At 33.8% G+C, this 19933-nt stretch overlaps 3 protein-coding genes across 3 annotated transcripts; 1 reads left to right on the top strand and 2 right to left on the bottom strand.

Annotated features, from left to right (window-relative positions):
* The first annotated feature begins 8092 nt into the window (after positions 1–8092).
* On the top strand, positions 8093–8782 carry LOC18034916. The gene has a single exon (XM_006424063.2). It carries the CDS (start codon positions 8093–8095, stop codon positions 8780–8782), a length of 690 nt encoding a protein of 229 aa, XP_006424126.2.
* Positions 8783–10729: 1947 nt separating this feature from the next.
* Positions 10730–11419, bottom strand: LOC18035372 (NDR1/HIN1-like protein 1). Its single transcript, XM_006424062.2, has one exon. It carries the CDS (start codon positions 11417–11419, stop codon positions 10730–10732), a length of 690 nt encoding a protein of 229 aa, XP_006424125.1.
* Positions 10861–18381, bottom strand: LOC18034269 (serine/threonine-protein kinase Nek5). Its single transcript, XM_024179340.1, has 15 exons — positions 18102–18381; positions 17908–17974; positions 17747–17812; positions 17603–17649; positions 17452–17497; positions 17256–17336; positions 17121–17163; positions 16935–16984; positions 16249–16330; positions 16105–16154; positions 15610–15683; positions 15394–15445; positions 14661–15311; positions 12681–14568; positions 10861–12018 (listed from the first exon to the last, which is right to left on the bottom strand). Exons 1-14 carry the CDS (start codon positions 18197–18199, stop codon positions 12697–12699), a joined length of 3279 nt encoding a protein of 1092 aa, XP_024035108.1. The 5' UTR covers positions 18200–18381; the 3' UTR covers positions 10861–12018; positions 12681–12696.
* Between the last annotated feature and the right edge of the window lie 1552 nt (positions 18382–19933).

The following is a 19933-nucleotide window of genomic DNA, read 5'->3' as shown; positions in this document are numbered from 1 at the left end:
GACTCAACTCCTCTTTTATGTAAATATTTATCTGTTTATCTATCTTTTTGCATTTGACATAAAATAAATTTTCATTCAGTATTAAAGTGAGGGTAGATATCTCTCCAATACTAAGTGAGGGTTGACTTTTTAAATATCAGTATATTAAAAAAAATATGAAATTTATTTCTAATTTACTTTATTAAATGTTTTATTATCACCAAGTTTTGTAGATTAGTTGTTTGCTTTTACTAAGTATTTGTTAGTAAAATACTTAGTGATTTTCAAATAATTTTATTTACTTAGCCACCAAAGTCCAAATCTTAAAAAAGATAAGAGGTTAAAAAATATATAGTTTTGGGTATCTTAGAGGGAAAGAGTGAAAAAAAAATAAGTGTTAAAATACTCCTGAATCAAATTAAAATTATGGACACTAAAATATAGTCCAAAAAAAATCAATTTTTACTAGGAAATTCATAAAAATTGCATAACTTTTTTTTATTCTTATATATATAGATAGATAGATAGATAGATAGATAGATAAAAATTCCAATGAGTTGAAACACTAACTTTATACGAAATAGTAAGGATGAATTGTATATGTAAGTATAACAAAAGACAATAATTTTGTGTTGCTATTTATTTAGGAGAAAGGTTCCCAGAAAACAAAATACCTTCCCTTAAGAAACAATATATTGTCACTAAAAAAATAATATACTTTTCTATGTAGCTCATGTTGATGCGCAACTTCAGAAAGGTTGTCGGGTAGTTTCCATTTCAGGGCAGAGTAGTAGGAGAAGTAAAATAAAATGAAACCTCATGGTTGAAGTAGTAAAGAACTTAACTGTTTGTTTATCCCAAAATTCCAACTGCAGCTCCATATTTGCTTGCAAGAGAAATTCCATTCTTAATGAATTCATCTTTATCATCATTACTAAATGAAATTAGTTTTTCTTTTTTTCCTTAATTTTAGGAAAATTTTACTTAACATGAATTCTGTACTGAAAGAATTAACAATGAGCCACATGATTATGGAATTTTTATGAAAGGAAAAATAAATTCATAAAAACTGCATCCTTATGCATTCATAAGATCTAAATTAGTTAATAAGGGTTTATAAATGAACTGAATGGGTTTAATGAGTGAAAACATCAATTTTATACAAATTGGGTTTAGTAAGAATGGGTTTGTTTAGCATCTAGATTTGGTAAGCAGTTTAATGGTTTCATTATGTATTGTGTTCTGATACTACATAATTTCAAACAAACAATAATTTTGACATATTATTTCATGAGTGATGATACAACCACAAACTCTTCTATAAATTTATCTTGTACAAACTAATATGTCATTAATTCATTGGTTGAATGAAAATATAAAATAATATAAATAAATAATGTGAGGCAAGAGATATTTAATTCAACTAATGAATTAACGCCACATCAATTTGTACAAAATAAGTTTGTGGCTATATCATTACTTTTATTTCATTAATCTCTTTTGTTTTTTATTTTGCCTAATCATTTTAATTTTTTTAAAAAAGGTCTTTTTTTGTAATTGCTTTAAGTTTGAAATCATTATTCATTAATAGATTATTTCTTAGTCGAGTAATGGGTACCTCTGTATCTCATTTTTTAGAAGGATATAACTGCCAAAATTCTAGTAGAGAGAAGATCAGCGTTAGACGTGAATGTTAATATATGTCATTGAAAATGTCACAAAATTTCATGCATGCTTGACACCAACCCTTCACATTTGCCATTTGGGAGACAAACTAATTACCAGCAATGATCGATTAGATGAAACGAGTCTGGCCCTAGAGTGTGTATATTCTTATATCAACACGACGATAAAAATTTTCAGACAAAAGTAGGTAGCCATGCATGTAGATGCACTCACCAACTACAAGTGAATTAATGTTTTGTCTTTTGGATTAAATTTTGTGATTATATTGTCCTAAAGGTGTGGTCGAATTGCTTTCAAGCAGATTTATATGACTGATTATCCGAGTTTAAGTTTTAGAGAGATAACGAATTAAAAAAGTGAATTTAGACTTTGTCTACCCCTTACCTTTATTATATATAAAAAAAGATAGTAGATTATTTGTGATTTCATTTAGAGAGGTTAAATATCTACAATAGTTGTAGAAAACTGTTGTATGGATTGAGTTGTTAGCTTACACGGCATCCTTGCACATATCAAGTAGAAGTCTTATGCGAGTCCTGATGCTACATCAAAACAATCCCTTTAATGATTAGTTGTTTGCTTTCATTAAACATCCTAAATTTATCTCTAATAAGTTCCATTATCTTATTGATTATCACTAAATTTCCTTTAGATGTCATTTGCCTTTGGAAATAAGGCTAATTACTAAATTTCCTTTAGATATCATTTGCCTTTGACAATAAGGTTAATTAACGAAATTACTCCATTGATGGCATCTTTTCATAAGTCACTAGGCCATACAACCCAATGGGCAATGGTACTTAACGGATAACACCTCAAAACATTTGAGGGTATGAGTTTGGGCCTCATTTAAATACCCTATCCCAAAACACTGAACTAGTTTTTCTTCTAAATTTTCATTTTAAAAAATATATAAATTCACATGTTTTTATTTACAACATTTTTTTTTTCAAAATTGTATTGTAGACCACAGTACAAGTAAAATTTTAAAGATTTCCAGGAGTCCAGGTGTTGTATACATGAAAGCCTAAACATGAAGACATTTCCAAGTAAAATTGAAAGTCCAATTGTGAAAAAAAAATCCAAAATGTATTCAAGCTTTGGCCAAACAACCAGGCCTAGCCTATTTGTTATCTCTATGGAAACATTTAAATTTATAGAGATTTATTGACAGCTTAAATTTCATTTGATTAATATTTAAAAAAAAATCCAATCCCTTAGACAAAAGGCTAAATATAATGAAATTGTATAAAAAATTTATATTAAATCTTTTAGAATTTTTATATCGCTGATATTCTTTTGGTTTTCTCATTCCCAAAATCCTATGCAAATCGATGTTTGTTCAAACTGGCTGGAGCTCCGACGTCACTCGCCTCCTTTGTCTCATTTGAACACTGATCACTACTTGCTCATTGTCATCGATAAAGGGGAAAAAATAGACTTTCAGACACTAAAAGACAAAAATAATGCAAAATATTTTTTTTATCTTTTAGTTTTGTCTATATGAAATTCATATTTTAATGTCTGCACCTGAGAAGCTCAATTTAAAATTAGTTAATATATCAAAATATAAAAATAACATCGAATAAGCAAATGGTTGACAATGTGGCTATGTGAGATTGACACCAATAGGTGAATTATATCACAAGGTCTTTCTCAAGAGTCCATTACAAAGATTTATGGAGTTCTTATGATACTTGTAAACATATTGTCAAAGCTGAGTGGGCCCGATATTATGAAAGATGTGGTGAAAACCCTATGTTGAGATTTAAGAAAATGGCCAAATGGTCTCTGGTTGAGTTGCATTTATGGACCAAAGAGGAGTTTAGGGGAAGAAAAAAGAAGGTGGATAAGGCGATAACTGATTAAGAAGTTGTAGGATGTCAAAAAAAATAAATAACTTGCATAAAAAATAAATAACTTGCATTATGAGAGTAGAACAGAAATCAGAGCCATTGAAAAAGAAATCTAGAACTTTTTGATTGATGAGGAAATATACTGGATATAGAGGTCAAGAACAGATAAGCTATTAGAGGGTGATAAAAACATTAAGTTTTTTCATGTCAAAGCCTCAGCTAGGAAGAGAAAGAACACAATTTTGGAAATTGAAGACAAATGAGGACAGTAAAGAAAGGAAAGTGAAATTGTGAAAAGAGAATTCTGCAAGCATTTTCAAGAATTATTCATAACCTCAAGCCCAAGTTCAACACAGATTGATGCTGCACTAGAAGGCGTGCAACCAAGAGTAACTGATAAAATGAAAGAAGAATTGGATTAACCATTTACTTTGGAGGAGATCAAGACAGCCCTTACCCAAATGTGCCCCACCAAAGCACCTGGTCTTGATGGTTTACCAACTGCCTTTTTTTAAAAGCATTGGAAGGTAATTGGCAATGGAGTTACAAGAATCTATATGTATATCTTAAATGGTCAAGGTACAATCGCTCCCCTCAACCATACTTTTATAGCTTTCATCCCTTAAGTATCTAAACCTAGGCGAGTCTCTAAATATAAGTCTATTAATCTATGTAATATAATCTACAGAATTGTCACTAAAGTCATAGTTAATAGGTTGAGACATATTCTACACTATGTAATCTCACCAACACAAAGTGCTTTTATTCCAAATAGGCTTATAACATATAATATCATCATTGAATATGAGAGCTTACATAAAACTATGCATAATAAAGTGAGAAAAAAAGGGACTGGTAGCTTTAAAGCTTGATGTAAGCAAAGTATATCATAGAGTTGAGTGGGAAAATTAGGCTTTTCATTTAAGCAGATAAATCTGATCATGGATTGTATTACCACCCCAGCCTTTTTTATCCTGATTAATGAGTAGTGAAAGGTTTAATAAGCCCCCAAAGATGTTTAAGACAAAGATGTCCATTATCACTATACCTGTTTCTAATATGTGCAGAAGCTGTCTCTAATATTTTGGTGCAGGCTGAAAGAAAAAAATCTAATTCATGGGCTGAGATTTGGCACATACACAACAATATCCCATCTACTTTTTTAAGATGATAGTATGATTTTTATAAGGGCCTTTATTGACTAATGCAAGCACTTAAAAGCTTTATTTGATTGTTATGCCCAAGCTTCAGGACAAATTTTCAACTTTGAAGAGTCTTCAATGTTTTTTAGTGAGAATTCCAAAAGGTCAAATGTTAGCAATTAAGACACTTTTCCAACTAAAAGTAATATGCAAGCATGAGAAACACTTGGGATTGCCCTCAATGATAGGAAGAAAGAAGATGCACTTTTTCAAAGATGTCGATCTAAGGGTGTTAAGCAAGATCTCTAATTGGCAGAATAAATTATTTTCTAGTGGGATAAAGAAGTGTTAATTAAGGCAGTTGCATAAGTGGTACTAGCTTTTGCAATGAGTGTGTTTAGGCTTCATATGGGCATCTATAATGACATTCAGAAAGTTATTGCCAGATTTTGGTGGGGTTCTAAAAAAGATAAGAACAACATCCACTTGGCTAGATGGGAAAGAATGAGATATGCTAAGAGTAGAGGAGACATAGGATTTAGAGATTTTTCCAGCTTCAATCAAGTACAAATAGCCAAGCAAGGGTGGAGATTGTTGCAGTTCCCTGAATCGCTGGTAGCCAAGATCCTGAAAGCAAATACTTTAAACACACTAGTTTTTTTAGTGCATCCACTGTATCTAACCATCTTATATTTGGAGGAGTATTTTGTGAGGTAAACAAGTTATTCACAAGGTGTTAGATGGAGGATAGAAAATGGAAGAAAGATTCAAGTGTATAAAGATAATTCGATGCTGAGGCCTGTTTTTTTTAGGCCTATTTTTGTTCCAACAATGCTTGAAAATGCTATTGCGGATTTGATTTATTCTGAAAATCAGTGGAATGTAGACTTGGTGGAATAACACTTTACTAAAGAAGATGCTGAAGCGATTTTGAAAATACCACTACCAGGGAGTCAAAAACAAGATGAGATGTGCTGGCACTACAGTAGAAAGGGGCAATACTCTGTAAAAAGTGGATACCAAAGAGCCTTAAAATCAAGTTTTCAAATACCCCTTGCTGTTCAGTAACTGCTCCAGTTATTAGCAGATAATTTGGAACCTCAATGTGCCAGAAACGATAAAGATCATTTTGTGGAGAGCAGTTAAAAACATGTTGCTTACTGCTGAAAATCTTTGGAAAAAGAAGAAATTAAAAAACCCCCATGTGCCAAATATGCAAAAAAAAAGGTCTGGAAAACATACCACATGCCTTATTTGACTGTAAGGCAACTTGTAAAATTTGGAGGCTTGCTCATTTTGCTGATCACAACAAGTCATTTTTTCCATAACAAGACGGGATGAGTTTTATTTTAAATACACTGCAGAATCCGAGCAAGAAAAATAGGAAATTACAGGTTTGTATTAGGTGGGTAGCCTGGAATGCAAGAAATCATTTTCTTTTTAAAGGAAAGAAGTCAAATCCTCGTTTGTCCTTTGCCAGGGCAGAAGCAGCAATAGATTATTTCAAGAGAGTTAAATTGAAAGCTCAAGTTCAGATTGAGAAACCTACCGAGAATAATCAGCGGAGACCCCCATTGAGTGGGGAATGCAGATCGTCAGGAAGTTGTAGATCTAGTAAACAACGGGAAGGGTAGTGGGACATAAATTTGTTGGGTAGTTTCCGACATTCTAGATAGGAGAATAGATTTTCAAAATGTTCAGATTCAACATACTTCTAGAATCTATAATACTTAATGCCCATCCCTTAACTAAAAGCTAGGGCTTTAGGATGCAAAGAATCTGTTGTATGGATGGATTATGTACCATTAGAAATTATGTGTTTATTTCTACTTTGAATCAATGAAAGCATGACTTTTCATTAATAATAATAATAATAAGTCAATAACTATATTTTATGTGCTGTTGAATATTTCCCCATCATACCCAGGGCCGATGAATCTTTTGATGTCTCTTGCCTCAAAACAACCATCGTTGAAACTTGTAAATTGTAGAAAAAATATCTCAATCATAATTATCATCATTTGAATATAGTGTAAAACTTAATTATCAATTTTGTAGTACTTCCGTCTGCATTTAATTAACTTCGCATATATAATAGTTAATTAAATAAAAAAAAAGCGTGATTGAATATATGCAACAAGACTGTAGATATATCCACATATCTCCTAATTACATTTGTAGGAGAGATATCTACTCTTATTCAATTTTATGGGAGGACAATAGAGTTCCAGCTGCACTATGCTAATTGATTGAACATTAGTGATTGCGGGTATATATATATATCCTAATATGTGAATTAAAAGTTAGGAGCATGTATGTTATGATATATATAATTGATTTAGGTTAATCTTGACAGACTCGTGATTGTAAATACGAAGCAAAATATCTGAAAAGGTTTTAGAGAAGAATATAGATATGAGAAAAATGGCTTGACCCACGTTCATTGAACAATATAATTACAATTTTATACAGTTTACATGGTTATATAGAAAAGGAAATAAATAATTCACCTATTGTTAGTTTTCTAGATTAATACAGTAACTATCCAAGACTAAAATATATACAACCAAAAATAAATGATATACAATCCAGCAATGGTTGACTACAATGATTCCTTAATAATTTCAATTGTAAAAATATGCCTGTATTAAACAAACAGAGGCATGCATGCACCAGTCACCACCATGACTTGATAGTGAGCGACGGCGACAGACCTTGGCCGAGTTCATTGTACGCAGCGATGGAACTTCTAAGGGTGCGTTTGATTTTTGTTTATCAAATCAATTAAGTGAATGAGAACTGCTTTCTAGCCAGCATGTACGTAATATGTATTATGTGTATCTATCCATCCTCATGTTGGCTCACTCCAATTAAAGTTGACTTTGATTATTTTGGCTTTAATTAAAATTTTAATTCTACTGCTGGGATTGACTTTACGCCACGTGGTCAACAGTCAATCCCATTTATGCCGTTTTGTTTTTCAACTCGCCTCCGTTTTTTTGTTTTTTTTTTCCTCCAACGGCGTATCTTTTCCTGCGATAATCACATGTATATTAATATTTTTTTTACATGTGTATATTAATGTGTCCCCAGTAGAGGCAAATTAAGGAAAAATTTAAGAGTATATTAATGATAATACACTCAATTAATATATGTATAATTTTCTTAATAAGAGATGTATTCCCACTTGACCAGAAATTTTTTCTATATTCATAAAGTAAAATCCACCATTAATAAATAAAAATTTCCAAGGTAAAATAATTAAAAAAATCAAATAAAACCAAAAAAAAAAAATTTGAAGGTGTGCAGTGAAACATATTTTAAAATAATCTATATAAAGGTTGGTTGTGTCTCCCCACACCACATCACCAGATTCACCACAGACACCCCCCCCCCCCCCTTTCCAAAAAAAAAAAACACTTCAACAAAATGTCAGATACTACCAGGTCATCAACTGCCAATCCCCAAACCGCCGTTCATATTCAATCTAGTGCTTCGCAGCCTCACAGTAACTCCCATAGTTCCTACTTCGTCCGCCGTTTGATCATTGCACTTGTTTTGTTGTTTGTTCTAGCGAGCGTCATAAGCTCGATTGCATGGTTGATTGTACATCCGTTGCCGCCAGTTTTCACTGTCAACTCCTTCACCGTATCAAACTTCACTCTCTTGAACTCGAGAGTAAAGGGTGATTATGAACTTGTAATCTCCATTAAGAACCCTAACACGAAAGCCAGCTTGTCCATCGACCGTTCCGATGATGTTTGTCTGATGTATGATAAATCTGCCGCCGTCATTGCAACGGCGTGGATGGGGCCTCTGTATTTGGAGAAAATGGGTCAACAAAGTCAAAGTCCGAGGTTTCGAAGTGACTTCTGTGGGCCGTTGCATGCAGGAGAATTCAATGAGATGAGTAATGACTATTGGAGCAAAAGAATGGTGAGTTTTAACGTGATAATGAGGATTAGGGTTAGATTCAGGTATTGGATTTTGCCAACAAAGCAAAGTCTCATAAAGGTTTCATGCATGAATTTGGTTGTTGAATTTTCAGCTGCCAAAGAGATTCATGGGAAGCTCAAGGATACTGGAGGGAAAAATAACTGCTCAGTTCATCATGATTAGGTTCGTTATTCGGTTTTAGATAGTTGTTAGTTATTCAGTGATTTTTTTTTTGTTTTTTTTAATGATTTTGAGGCGCTGTTTGTTGTTGAGGTATTATGCCTTTTAAACTAAGTTATTATAAAAATAATAATAATTATAAAATAAAAATTGATAGTCTGTAATAAATATGATAGTTAAATAATAATTTTAATAAAATAGTAAAAATATTATACATTTTTATCATATAAATATAAATATAAAATTAAATCAAATTAACCTTTAAGTCACAACAACTAATATTTATCAAAATAATTCTCAACCAAACATGACCTTTAACTTTAAAAAACTATAATTGCCTGAGAGTTGAGAGCGGTAGCCTAGAGCACTAACAAAGAGGTGGATCAGAGGTGAGCCCAGTAACCCATAAAGCACAACAGAAATGGGCCGTATCAGTATAATATCAAATATACCCCACCCTATGGCGAGCTCAATGTGCGTTAAATTTTGGTAGGGATATTTGCAGTCTAAATATTATTTTGTACGTCTGCACACTCATATATTAATTAAAAAATAAATTGTACTTTAAACATTCTTTAAAATTTTAAAAATATCTTTACTTAAATTATTTAAATTGCTTATTTTATTTACTTAAAACCCTAATAAAGCTATTTAGCATACTAAATTTAAGAGATTTAACATATAACTATATACAACAATATAATTAAGTCAAGTTTGTAAATAAATTATTTAACATAATTCTAGCTATTAATTTTATTTTTATTTCTGTGTTCAATATTGAATTTTGCACCCAAAATAACTTGCAATGAGAACATAATAATAATAAAAATTCCATAAATAAAAAGAAAAAGAAAAAGAAGGATTGAAGGAGTAGAAGAAGTCAAGAAGATGAAGAGATGTAGAAGAAGGGCCAAAGCCAAACAAAAAAAAAGGAGTTGAAAATAGAATTTTTAAGGTTTAAAGTATGAGAATTATAAATTGAATAATGAGCATGGTATGTGGTGTTTAAAGTAATTATATATTATTAACTTATAATATATTGTTCTTAATAGTAATTCACATGATGGGTGTTTTTGTTATATATATTTTTATTAAAATTAGAGTGTTCAATATGATTTTCAGAGTGCAAAAAACTCCACCCTTAAATTTTTAGTGTTAGGCCTATTTGTGTTGTAGTTGGGTAGTTGAAGTTAAAAAATTACAGTTTTAAAATATTTGATAAACACTAGTTATTGTGATTTAAAAACTAAGTTAATTTTATCTTACACTTATATGATCAGAAAACTTATAATATCTTTACTTTTTTTGGTCAAAATTATTATTTATAAATTATATTCACAACATACTATCAACTTTTATTTAATTATTACAATTTTTTCCACAACACCTTAATACAATATAGGACTTTAATTACTCTTTATTAAAAACTGCGTATAACCAATCATTTATGACATCATGAAACAAAAGAATATTTTTAGAATGTAAAATCATTGAGGTTTTGACATTTTATTGCCTATTTATTAATATGTGTCCACGCCATTTTGACTAATGGAGCTACCCCTTAGTAGAACAATAGTCATCTCCTCTTTATGGGTAGGAAATTTTCATGAACCAACGCCGTCTAGTGGCTAGATGGTAACATAAAAATCTTAGAATGATGACAAAAATTATACTAACAAATCATTTGACTTTATTGAACTATGTAAAAAATCAAATGGAAGTAAATAATAAAGGTTTACGTGAAGAATGAATCGAAGAATTTGGGTCACTAAATAATAATGACTAACTAGCCGTGTCCGTACGTACATAGTTTAACTAGAAAAACCAAAAAAAAAAAAAAATCATTAAATCACAATTAATTAGTAAAATCATGAAGATTGATGAACATATACACATACCCACCCTATCACAAGAAGAGAACAAATCCCAGAAGACAAATAATGAATTACACTAAGCCAAATGAACAGAGCAAACTTTGCCTCCGGCAACCCTGAGCTTCCCATTAATCCCTCGAGGTTCTAAAAATTCAACAACCAAGTTAATGCAAGAAACCTTCATAATTCTTCTCTTTGATAACCAAATCCCACACGTAAATCTAGCCTCAGTCTTCATTTTCACATCAAAACTAACCACTCTTTTGCTCCAATCTTTACCAATCTCATTGAATTCCCTTCCATGCAAAGGCTCACCAAAGTCCCTTGGAAACTCGGCGCTCCAATTTTTTTGGCTCATCTTCTCCAAGGACACAGCTTCCGTGATCCATGCTTGTGTAAGAACCGTATCTTTTTTATACAACAACAGAATTTCGAAACTGTCGATGACTAAGGGAACTTTCTTGTTGGGGTTCTTCATGGAGAATACTAAGTGATAATCGGCTTTAATTCTTGAGTCATTATTATTGGAGAGAGTTAAGTTTGATACGGTGAAGGAGCTGACTGTGAAAACCGGACCCAATGGATGAACAATCAGCCATGCAATCCAGCTTACGACGCTTATTAAGACGAACAAGAAGAGAAGTGCAGTGATCAAGCGGCGGACGAAGTGGAAGCATTGGGAGTTTTCTTTAGGCTGCGGAGCACGGGATGGTGGTGGTTGTGCTGATGTTATGTCAAGGTGGGAAAAATTGATTGCATCCGACATAATAAATGGAGAAAGGAAAATAAATTAAATTAAGTGTTTGTAATTGTACCTTAATGGCGAAGGTAGATATGAAGAAGAAAGAGAAATTAGATTGTAGAGATGTAAAACGCGGTGAAAGTGTTTTGGGTTTTATAAACGTTTCTTCAGGGAATGTTCGTTGGAATCAGATCGTTGTCTCGGACGGTTGTTTAGCACGTAGCAAAAAGGCATTCTTTGGCGTGGGGAATTAATTCTGCATGAAAGTACAAGGCACTTTCCCGGAAAGGAAACTACAAAACGATCGCAGCCGGTTTCGGTTGTTCCCTGCTTTATCTGAGAATTGGAAGTGGCCGCGTCACTATGACGCGGCTGACATGTTGCTGCTCAATAACTGCCGAGAAAGTCAAAAAGGCCGAAAAGGACAGCCTCTGATGCAATGCCTGATGCTTGATGCTTGATGCTTGATGTATGAGCATCTGAATTTGGACATCAGTTTGCGTGCAATCATAGTACAATTTCAATAGTTGAAGCAATTTCGTCCAGTTGAGGAATCCCAGCCTACATCAGTTTCAGGTCATGTAACCGCACTATCTCAACTAACAATACCTTCTGGGTTCGTACTGGCCTCAACAAATTGAAACAAACAATTAATTACGGAAAACAGTTAATTTAAGAGTAATGCTATGCATCCCAAATTGTATCCCTCCCAAATAATACGACATAAGATGCATCGTTCATCAAATGAACTGTAAGATAGTATAATAAATTCACTTTAAATTTATGAAAATCTGTTCATATGCAAGTATGACATGCTTCATTTAGAGTCTTCAGCTACTCTAAAGGAACCGAATTTTGTAAATTAAAACTGCGAAATATAAACACCTGGATCAATGGCTGAGAGTGCCTTTATCTTCAAATCAATGAAGAATGAAGGTACAGTCTAGCTGTAAGCTAAGCAGTCTACCTTGTTTTCTCCAGAGATTAGTCAAGTTATCACTACAGTCATGAACAACTAAAGGGATGCCTTATCAACAATTGCACTAAAACTTGCATTCACCACATACTATAGTATGTCCATACATTTGGCTCAAAGAAAAATTATATAATCTGTATTGTCACTATGTACAATGACAAAATGCACTAAAAGAATTACAAAATGAGGAAAAAGATGACAGGCTTGACTGTTCTTAAAATTTCAAATGGAACTTGAATATGCAAAAGCATGAAAAGCACTAAGAATCACTAGAACATAATCAAATAACCTTAAGCTAGAGAGGCTTACCACTGGAGAAGATTCTTCATGAACTCCGCCCACACTCCTCAATCATCATTCCTTTAAGACTCTTTGCCAGCCAGATAGCTGTCTCCCTTGGGGAGACTTTATCTTTCCCAAAAGGCTTCAAAACGACTGCAAGCTCTTCCAACCTATTTTGTTGCAGCAACTCTGCAGATAGTTCTAAAAGACCTTCAAGTGCGTCTGCCCTCTGCCTAAAAGACCTCACGTCTAAGATTTCTTTCACTGGTGTTTCATCTTCTGTCACCGGGGAATTTGGTTTTGATTGCTCAGAAGAATTTGATATTGCAGCAGAATTAGGGTTTCTTACATCCATTTCCTTGTCGCCTGATTGATCAGATATGTTTGATTTCAAACTCACAGATTCAGAGCAACTTGATGATTTCAGAGCCACTGGAGTGGCCATATTCCTCATTTCCAATTCATCCCTCACAACATTTATCAGCTTCCCAACATCCACATTTTGAACCCCCACTTCCACAGTTTCCAACACTGGCTGCTCACTCCCAACACGGAAACTGCTATGCCGTATGACATGTATGACATCATCAAAAGCAGGAGGACGTTGACCAGCACCTGACTTTTCAATCACTGGATTTTGCAAAATAATACCTTTATCGAGCTGTAAATTGTTTTGAGTAGGAGAAATGGATGAGGGAACAGAAGGGGTGCTTTCTGCTACTGATGATAAAAGTTCCCTTAGAGTGAATTTTTCATCACTGTTTGATGCTGTTGGAGGATTTGACTGAACCGGTACATCAGACCTACTACTGGTTCTATTTAAAGGTGTATCATCCTTGGTGCTGGGTCTGTTTAAAGATGTATCATCCTTGGCACTGGGTCTTTCTGAATATGTATTATCCTTGGTACTGGGCCTGCTTAAAGGTGTATCATCCTTAGTTGCAGGACAGCATAAAGTTGTATCATCTTTAGTACTGAGTTGGCTTAAACGTGTATCATCCTTAGTACTGGGCCAGCTTAAATGTGCGTCATCCTTGGTGCTGGGCTGGCTTAAAGGTGCGTCATCCTTGGTGTCAGGCCGGAGTAAAGGTGCATCGACCCTCATGCTGAGCGTATTTGAAGGGATATCATCCCTAGTGCTGGGCCTATTTAAAGGCTTATCATCGTTCATATAAGGGCAGCTTAAAGTTGTGTCATCTATACTTGGCCTGCTTGAAGGTATATCATCTTTACATGAAAGAAATTCTTCACTTGGTGTTTTTGAACTTATTCTCCCATCACTACCAGTTATTTTCTGAAGACATGAGAGATCCTCAGAGGTATCAGTTGAGCACATAACAGTTTTATGATCATGCCCAAGGTTTTCTCCAGATGTACTTCCAGACTTATCAGAACGCAAATGAGATTGCGAGCAGCCGGGCGGGAGTGCTTCTAAGGCTTCATGGCGGACAATTGTATCATCATCAATGTGTGTCTGTTCAGTCATGTCAATAAAAGGGGTTGTTGCATCATCACAAAGTTCAAATGCCTGAATTGAAACTGATGACGACACTGAGTTGCTGCTCTCAGTTGGCATTCCCCGTGAATGTCCAACCACTGCTTTCTGAGACTCCTGTGAGTTTTGCCTATAAATACGAATAAGGCGACCATTGGGCACTTGATGAGGAGTATTTTCAAGCTCCTTAGGTGCAACCATTGGAGCCACCTTCATGGTATTGCTCACGGTGTTTGGAATGTCAATCCCAACTTGTTTTGTCCGAGCTGGAAATGGAGACCGTCTAACCATATTGGAAGGAGGGGTTTTTTGCCTTGTCTTAGTAGAGAGTCCATCTTCGCCAACATGTTTTACAGGACCAGTAGGAGGAATGCCATCATGTCTAGGTTTAGTTTTTGGAGAGGAGTCAATTACAGGTAACTGCAAAAATAAATCATTGGGGAATAAGAAACTATTGAACCTACCAGAGTAATAAAGAAATCAGACAGAAAACACCAAGTAATGACTCTAACCTGATGCTTCAAAGTATTTGATCCCTGAACCCGCTTTGCGGAATCAAACATTAGCTTTGCTGGTGCAAGACCTTGTGTGTCTGCATTAGACTTCAAACCAGGAGCAACGGAGTAGGGTTTGAGGACTTTGGGTGATGCTTCTGTGTTGCAGCGTTGGGTTGGTGTACCTACAGCCTTTGTACGAGTGCTTCTCATTGGGGAACCATTTTCTCTTACTTTCCCTTCTTTCAAAGCCATCATGATACTTTTGATGGTTTTTGGCTGCTTAGATTCAACAGTAGATATTTGTTCACTGTGGGAAGGTTTCATCACCGCTCGTTCATCCATCTTGACAATGCAAACATCAGGACCATGCTCTTCCTCACATGGTGGGGGCTGCTCAGGGCCATCTTCGTCATCAATGGAGATCAAATCTGTGTCAGTGGCTTTATTTTCGCTGTTCAACACTGTTGCTGAGATGTTTCTATCACCTGAACGTAAACTGTCTTTATCACTAGCTGAGCTACTGCTGTTTTGGCTTTCAGCCATACATCTCCTGGACTCATGAGCAATTGAAATAGGTTTCTCTGGGGAGCAGGCTGCTGGAGGAAAGGTTGGACGATATTGATCAACAAAATGCTGTAGAAATGGATGCTTCAAAAGCTCCGATGCCTGAAAAATAAGTTTAAATTTAAAATGTCAAGATGACAACGAACTCTTGAAATTGAAAAGCATTGTTTTGGATAATGCTTACACTTGGCCGATGCTCGGGGTTCTTTCTCAGCATACCTTTGATAAGTGTTTTCCTGTGTACAAAAAAATAAACAAATTAACTGCTTAATCATCCTATGTACTGTAGACCAATAACACATTCAACAAGGTAAATCATCAAAAAGTAAAATTCCATGACTATGGCATGTATCATAATATTTAAAAATTCATACACATCACAACAGTATATGTGACTTACAAGGATGGTGAATAGCAGGAAGGCAAAGGGCCAATAGAGGAACGATTTATCTTGCTTATCAACCCTGCCATATCCTGAAGTATGATAAAAGTAGTTCAATTGAAATAGTATAAATTACTATAATTACAAATGGCATAAATTTGGCCAACTACAGAGTGCGTTAAAAAGGAGCACGGTATCACAATTCATTATTAAACGGCTCCAAAAGTCAGTGAACTTCAGAATTGAGGTGGGCAATATACAGACAGAGCAATTAGCTTTTGTCCAAACTTTCAATACAAAGCAGGTCAAATAATTTTGCAAACTACTGAGACTTCCTCCACAAAGACAAAATTCAGGCAGAATACAAGAATAGAAGTCATTGATCAAGTTGCTCTCAAAATAAATTCTAAATGCAAGAGTGTTAATCCATTTGCAAATTGTCATGATGAAGAATCAGTATTCATGTAAATTCATCCCAATATACAATTCATATCAAGTAAAGAGAAATCTTACAAAAGCTTTAAAAGCAGGGCGATGAGCAGCCATCTCATACATGCAGCATCCTGGTCAACAATTAATCGCTTCAGCCATAGAGACAGCCATAAAATAACACAGAATATGTTTAGAACACAGGACTAGACACTAGAAAAAACATACCCAGCGACCAAATATCTGACTTGAAACCATAAGGAATATCTGCAAGCAGTTCAGGACACATGTAATTGGGAGTTCCAACCACCTGAACAAAATATAAGAGTTATTAATCTAGCAACTGAAAGCACATATTAATCATGTATAATGCAGCAAGATCCAACAAGTTATCAATATTAAAGGTAAATAGCTTCATAATTACAGAATAAGCATCTAACTACATTTCATCATTGTTTAAAATTGAAAGCTAAGACATTATTTAAATTAATTTCTATGACGGTTATTGCCAATGTTCTATATGTAACTATATTCTTAGCTGTTTAGAATTTATAGTCGATTTCAAGGAAACAAAATGTTGGCGTAACAACATCAATTCACACAAACTTATCTGCTCATTAGACAATTAAATGTTTCAGTAACTAAAACTAAGTTTGCATATCAATATCAGATGTCAGGAAATTACGTTATCAAATGGGAGTTTTCACACCCGTGGTTTCTATGTTTATTTAATATATGAAAATATGATTCCTTGCTCTGGAAAAGGGAATGCCTTAGAAGACAGTCTATAAAAAAATCCAGGTATTATTTTTATCCTATTTCATATGAAACTGAAAACATGAAACACAGTTTTCTACAGGCAACAAATATGAAATTTAAAAAATAAAAATATGATTGGCATAGAAAGTACATACTGAAGATGCCAAGTCATCAGCCTTGAGAGTCTTGGCAAGTCCAAAATCCCCTAAAAAGAATGCAAACAAGATTAAACTTAGAATAAGATCAAAATAGTGTAGTCAACTTTCTAACAGAGAAAAGAAAAATGAAAAAAGAAAAAGAAGAAGTCCATGTCAACCCGACTATGATTAATAAGAACTTACCAAGGCGAACATCTTGATCTTTGGTAAGAAAAATGTTGGAGCACTGCAAGGAAGAGAGATATATATCAGTCCATAAAATCTCTAAACGTAATGTAGATAAAACCAAAATACTAGTCCAGTTACCCATAAACATACTTTTAGGTCACGGTGCAGTACATAATTCGAGTGAAGGTAATCAACGGCTAACAGTAGCTGTGCAAACCACTTGCATAGTTTCTGTGCAACGTTCATATTCATAAACAGACGTATAAGTGATAACAAGAAACTTTCAATTCATACACAAGCTCAAAATAATGAAAACAATAACAAAAGAATGAAGTAATGGAAGTACCTCCTCAGGGAAATAGGCCCCATTTGATTTTTTCATCAATTCAGCCCTGTTATAGAGAGTTGGTTAATAAACAAAATGTGAACGTAATGCTTAAATTATACAGTTTAAAGTGCTTCAAACATCAAGATCTTAAAACGAATTTACAACTCACATGTCTCCACCTTCACAATATCCAGTGACAATGCAAACATAACAACCCTACAAATTACACATTCACAAACCTTTTCATCTTATCAATCTGCTCAAACTCACAAGATAATGAAAAAGACAACAAAAATGTGAAGTATCTACTTACTTTCTCAACCCAAGCTTCTTTAAACTCAACAATGTAAGGATGTTGAACTCGAGCAATCAGAGCCATCTACATTACAATTATAAACTCTTATCCATCGAAACGACAAATCTAATAAGACAAAACGACAAAGCATACTAATTAGATCAGTAGTTTTAGCTCACTTCTTGATGAGCCGATCTCCTGCAACGCTCCGTTTGCCTCGCTAACCGAATCTTCTTCAACACGTACCTGAACAAGAAAATCCAACAAATTGATCCAATCACCAAAACTGTAAACGTCACGGTTTCAACTTTCAAATTTTAACAATATTATACTATTTCAACTTTCAAATTTTAACAATATTATACTAAATTACTTCTTCTTCTCGGCCCTGTGGTTAACGAGAATCGCCGCACCAAATGCGCCTCGACCGATCTGCTCCATGATCTCGTACTGATCCATTCGAGACTCCATTTGCTTGGTTGAAAACCTCTCAGTCAATCAAATTCAAATGCGTGTTGATTGATTTTACGGATCTCTCTGTAGATCAAACCATTTGATTTTCTTCTTCTCCTTCTTCTTCTCGGAGAATGCGAAACAATGCTCGAACGTCCGTTCGGTGAAATGCCACCGTTTTCTTCTTCTTCGATTCAATCATTTCAAAATAATTTCGTCGGTCAATAAAGTCACCGAAACATCTCCGATTCCCGTCTTCTAATTCCGATGCGATTCAATGCCTTTTCATTTTCCTTTTCTCCTTACTTTTATCGTATCACTCACTCCACAGTTCACTCACTCTACTGAAAATAGTTATTATAAATAAATAATAATAATTTTTTTGTTGTTTTAAATAAATAAAAAATATACATATAATATAAAGAATGAAGAGTGCGGTTAATTTATAACTAAGGATTATGGTTAGTAGTTAGTTAAGAAAACGAGCTTATGGGGGCTTTGCTTCTTTCTACGCCGACAAAACCAGCTGTGTTACAAGTTCATATGAGCTCTACGGCTTGTCTTTATTTTTTTATTATTTTGGTATAGGAATAATAATAATTGTACTAATCAATGATAGGGAAGGGGAGGCTCCTGGCTTGCCCCACAAGCGTTAAGTAGGTGCATTTATTTATGAATCCTTTACTTACGCTTGAAAATTGAAAATTTGAGATAAGTTTAATCCAAATTAGGATAAATAATTTTTTTTTCCCACAACCATGGAGTGATGTTACCAGCTGTAACCAACTGTCTAATTGTGTTTATAAGCAATCTAAAGTTAAGTGAATTTTTTAAATACATTAGTACATTCGATTAATGATATGTCACCAAATAATTAACATATTCTTTTCTTCCTCAGTATGTAAGAAACCTCATTAAAAAAGTGATGAGTGATTAAATTTCAAAATATTATATACTCCAATTTTCTTAACATGACAAAGTCAGGAATGCTGTACTTTTCTTGACTTTTTTTTTTAATTAAAAAAAATTAACTGATTATTCATGTAGTGATGTTGTCAAATTAGACTGTAACTATATTTAAAATGTTAATTTAAATACGAGTCCATTTGGGTGCGTGTCATGCTACCTCGATATTATTATCCATACCAAATCTCACTAAAGAAATAATGGTAATAAAATAAACGAAGGTTAATATCAGGTATTAGTATATTTTGAAATTTTCAATTTACTTTTTATATATGCATATGACACTATATATGGCTAATGAATCAGTGGTTGATGGTTGTACAAAGAAAGTATTGCAGTGGCCAATGGGCCTTTAATCCAACGATAAACTCCTATTTTCATAGTTAAATGTGATTGTAAGGGTAAAGTTCGAGTTTTCATGGATTCAAACTTCCTCAATTAAGTATTATGCATGATTTTGTGGAGTTATTTACAAGTCTTTTTCCCTTGCGAAATAAGAGTAGAGTAGAGACATCCCTCGTTTGTGAGGGTCATTTGTCTAGGTAAATATTCCATATAATTTAATATAATATTGTAAGTCTCAGTTATATGTCTGATTGTAAATATCCGTGCAGTATCTGATGTAATAGTAATTATAAATATCTGATGTAATTCAGTAGTTTAATGTGTAATCAATATTAAAAAAAAATATATTGCAGTGGTTCATAAGTAAAATAACTAAGAGCATTGATATTTGGCGTGAACAGTGACATGTAAAACAATGTTGCTATATCTTTTCTATTTTCT

Source organism: Citrus clementina, unplaced genomic scaffold (assembly GCF_000493195.1).
Source record: "Citrus clementina cultivar Clemenules unplaced genomic scaffold, Citrus_clementina_v1.0 scaffold_8, whole genome shotgun sequence".
Lineage (NCBI taxonomy): Eukaryota > Viridiplantae > Streptophyta > Magnoliopsida > Sapindales > Rutaceae > Citrus > Citrus x clementina.
The sequence above is the reverse complement of the archived record's forward strand: the minus strand, read 5'-3'. Positions and strand labels throughout refer to the sequence as shown.

What these genes read in the sequence shown, in the direction of transcription:
- LOC18035372 (XM_006424062.2), bottom strand. Translation starts at nt 11,419, where the DNA reads ATGTCGGATGCAATCAATTTTTCCCACCTTGACATAACATCAGCACAA.
- LOC18034269 (XM_024179340.1), bottom strand. Translation starts at nt 18,199, where the DNA reads ATGGAGTCTCGAATGGATCAGTACGAGATCATGGAGCAGATCGGTCGA. An exon ending in AAGAAGCTTGGGTTGAGAAA is followed by an intron (nt 17,650 to 17,746) that starts GTAAGTAGATAC and finishes TGTAATTTGTAG; the next exon opens with GGTTGTTATGTTTGCATTGT. An exon ending in CTGATGACTTGGCATCTTCA is followed by an intron (nt 16,331 to 16,934) that starts GTATGTACTTTC and finishes TATTTTGTTCAG; the next exon opens with GTGGTTGGAACTCCCAATTA.
- LOC18034916 (XM_006424063.2), top strand. Translation starts at nt 8,093, where the DNA reads ATGTCAGATACTACCAGGTCATCAACTGCCAATCCCCAAACCGCCGTT.